The sequence below is a fragment of the Vigna umbellata genome, chromosome 3 (assembly GCF_029865625.1).
Source record: "Vigna umbellata cultivar VRB3 chromosome 3, Vumbellata_1.0, whole genome shotgun sequence".
Classification (NCBI taxonomy): domain Eukaryota; kingdom Viridiplantae; phylum Streptophyta; class Magnoliopsida; order Fabales; family Fabaceae; genus Vigna; species Vigna umbellata.
Window position 1 is genome coordinate 30,081,131 of NC_142167.1, and position 3,435 is coordinate 30,084,565.

At 35.2% G+C, this 3,435-nt stretch overlaps 1 protein-coding gene across 2 annotated transcripts; it reads left to right on the forward strand.

Annotated features, from left to right (window-relative positions):
* The first annotated feature begins 531 nt into the window (after window positions 1-531).
* Window positions 532-2,456, forward strand: LOC148202224 (protein LURP-one-related 15-like). 2 transcript variants are annotated; one of them, XM_088108773.1, is made up of 3 exons: window positions 532-810; window positions 1,720-1,924; window positions 2,034-2,170. In XM_088108773.1, exons 1-3 carry the CDS (start codon window positions 613-615, stop codon window positions 2,042-2,044), a joined length of 414 nt encoding a protein of 137 aa, XP_087964899.1. In that variant the 5' UTR covers window positions 532-612; the 3' UTR covers window positions 2,045-2,170. The 2 variants fall into 2 exon arrangements, with proteins under 2 accessions (XP_087964899.1, XP_087964898.1); XM_088108772.1 differs by having other exon boundaries at window positions 534-810; window positions 1,720-1,950; window positions 2,034-2,456.
* Window positions 2,457-3,435: the final 979 nt, after the last annotated feature.

Sequence of the window (3,435 nt, forward strand, 5' to 3'; positions counted from 1 at the left end):
GGACAAATAGTTATTGGTAAATCAGTTTTTTTAGTGGTATTTTAAGAAGCTTCTAATTATTGAAATTTAATTAGTTTAAGTCACATAATAATAATTTAAGGTATCTTGCATAATTAATTATGCTAACATACTTATTCAATTATTTTTTTCCAAACTCTAGTTGAACATGAATGTCAAAAGGACGACCATAATCCCTGGACTACAAATAAACTGAACAACGCCATACCTTTTATACTGTAAAATAGACAAAAGATAGTCAGAGACAACCAATCAAACTAATATGTGGTATGCGAGAAAATGACAATAAATAAGGAAAAAGAAACCTCGATGCATGTTGGTCCCACTAGTTAAACCTATTACATGACTGAGTCGCACATGGTGTCGAATTTCTGGAATGTTAGTGTTTTAACTGTGAAGTCAACTAGAGTCTTCTTCTACTTGCAGCAGTAATTCAGTAATTAGCATACTTCAGCCGTGAAGTTTGACTAAGTCGTATCGTTGGTATAAGTTAACGCGTGTATCCATGGATACCATACGTTATTGCAATGTTCTTTACCTGCTACTGCAAAACCATAATCATAACCTAGAATTCTTCGTCTCCCTCTCTCTCTAATGGAATGTCCGTCCCCAGTTATCGACCTTTCCTACTGTGCTCCTTACACTATCAATCTTCAAATTAACACAAGAGGTGCGACTTACGACGGAAATGGTGTCCGTCGTTTTTATATCAAATCTGCCCCTGTAACCCTTCACGATCGTTGTGTCTTGTGTGATGCTGGCGGAAAGCCCATCCTCACTCTATATTGGAAGGTTTGGCTACTCTCACCTATATTATTGTTAAGGATGTTTCTTCCTTTTGTTTATTTATGATTATCTTTGGCTTTGCTCAACAAAGGGCTTCATAGTTTTACAATTCTTGAAGTAACACTTGTTAGTATTAAATTACCCCTTTTTGGTTTTACTCATCTTCGCTAGTTATAAATCAGGGTTCAAGTGAAAACATTAAAGACAGAAAATGAGAATGAATAGGGCATTTGGAGACAATAAAGAAAGGGAGAAACTCAAGGGCTTAGAAGAGATGAAGATAATAAAAAGGAATCTGAGATATAGGAGAAGGATAGAACACTTTTTAATGTTTTTAATTGATCGCTCTTAAGTATCTTTTTGTCAGAACAAGCTTCATCCATCCATACTCTTATATTTATTCCTACTAGTCCCCGATCTATTATGCATCTAACCATAAATCACACTTCCTACTACGTTTCTCATCGTTTACTCAACATGAATTTTTTACGTATATGTAGAAACATCTACCAAGTAGAAAAAAAAAAACGCTTTTGGGAATATTCGCTTAACCACACCCAATTGTTCATGAACCTTTTATTTTGTAGGATACTTTATAGTATCATAAATTAAGTCCATTTTAGTTTAAATAATTATATTTTTCATCAATTCAGTTTAGCTTTTCATATATTCCATTCATATAAGTTCCAAACCCTACTTATTTGATTTATCACGCAAAATATTAGTTCAATCTTTATACCATATATTTCGCTTAGATCTTATACCATTTATTTTAGGCATGATTGGATAATCGGTCATACTGTATTCCTGCATCAATTCCCTCTTATAGTGTATTCACGCATGATATTCTAACAAATTCAATACGCCAGCAAATCCATCTCAGTTACTGAATTATGAACGAATGTTCTTATGTAGATCATGACAATGCACCGGCGATGCCAAGTTTTCATGGGTGAAAGCAATGATTCCTCCAGATTGCTGTTTTCAGTGAAAAAGGCAGAGCTTCTCCAGAGTGGAGTGATGAGATTAGAGGTCTTCCTTGCATACAACAAAAAAGAAAGTGAGTGTGACTTTAGGGTAGATGTTGTGAGTGGCAAAAGATCATGCCATATATATGCAGGTGAATCTCCCACAGTTGTTGCCTCGGTATGTACTCTGTTACGTCTTCAAACAACATAGAAACAGTGTTGTATGAGGTTAATTATACAGTGTTTCTGTCACTAATGCAGATGCAGAATAATGGTGGCTTCAATGTCTTTGTCTATCGCAACGTGGACTATGCATTCATAGTGGCACTACTTATGATCGTTAAAGACATCGACTTCTTTTACGATGAACTGCGGGTTTTTGCAAAGGCAATAACGTCAGTGGCATTGGGCATCTCATGATGATCTAAAGGACTTCCCTATTAATTTTACTCGGATTGTGGAAAGAAAACAAAGATTGGCTTGATTCAAGTTTTCATGTAGAACACATTGGGTTTTGTTTTCGACCATTTTCATGTTAATGCGTGTTTCCAAAGTGTATGAAATTAGGTTTTACTGTTTTTAGTTTTTTAAGTTACCAAATCAGTAACTTTAGTCATGTAATTTTTTATTTTATGTTAAATTGCTTAGATTTAAACTATAAATAAAGTATGGTAGGTTCCAACATACTCTATTTTTCTTTCAATTTTTAAATTTTATATCCATATTACATCACACAAAATTATTTCCGAACGCTTGGTCTAAGACCGATCACTAATAAACCAACATAAAACGAATGAATATAAATCTACACCATTGAGCCACCACTTATTCTGAATGAAAAGAACAACAACGTCTACAACCTTAAGTAGTATGACACATTAACTAAACTGTTTAGGAAGTCTAAAGAAAACTACACTTAGACCGAACACTTATATATACATATCTACTGTTATAACACGTTCTTCATTAATGAAATTACTTGTAGAAGAACTTAATATAGACGGACGCTCAAAGGGGAACGAAATGGTTAATACAAACTCTCGATCAAAGTTTAACTAATCCTATATAGTATTACAGGAAGACTCTTAGACTCTATCCTCAAAACGTAAGAACTCAGGTAAGACCATGTACTCCCCAGAAGAACCGAACGCTCGTTAACCACTCTCGACCCTACTACCACCTTTACTCAGAATACCACAGGTCGAATATCAAGTTATATCTCAACTCAATTCACAACATATATCAGTCATCCATACAAACATCCAAATAAGTAATACATACATATTTCCTACTCATCCAATAATCCAAACAACATATCATGCAAACATACCAACGTTCAAACAAGAATATTAATCAAATTATATAAGCTTCCCTTACCTCTATACGAAATCGAACGCTCAACTATGCAGAATTAGAGCTCCCTACTACCAAAGACTTAACGTCCGATGGCCACGTTTTAGGAATATTGAACCACACAGAAAACCAGAAACGCTCAGAATAATACTACCCACTCAGGCGACCAGAAATAGAGGGTTGCATGTGAGTCTAAACGAACGGGCTTAAAGAGAAGGAAACTCACCAGCTTAGAATCATAAACCGATCGGTTTAAACGGAAGCTCTTGACGTCGGGAGTGTTCAAGCGGTGCCTGAGAGGTGATCGGAA

Coding starts and splice junctions, on each gene's coding strand:
- LOC148202224 (XM_088108772.1), top strand. CDS start 613: ATGGAATGTCCGTCCCCAGTTATCGACCTTTCCTACTGTGCTCCTTAC. Junction 811..1,719: donor TCCTCACTCTATATTGGAAG/GTTTGGCTACTC, acceptor GTTCTTATGTAG/ATCATGACAATGCACCGGCG. Junction 1,951..2,033: donor CTCCCACAGTTGTTGCCTCG/GTATGTACTCTG, acceptor TCACTAATGCAG/ATGCAGAATAATGGTGGCTT.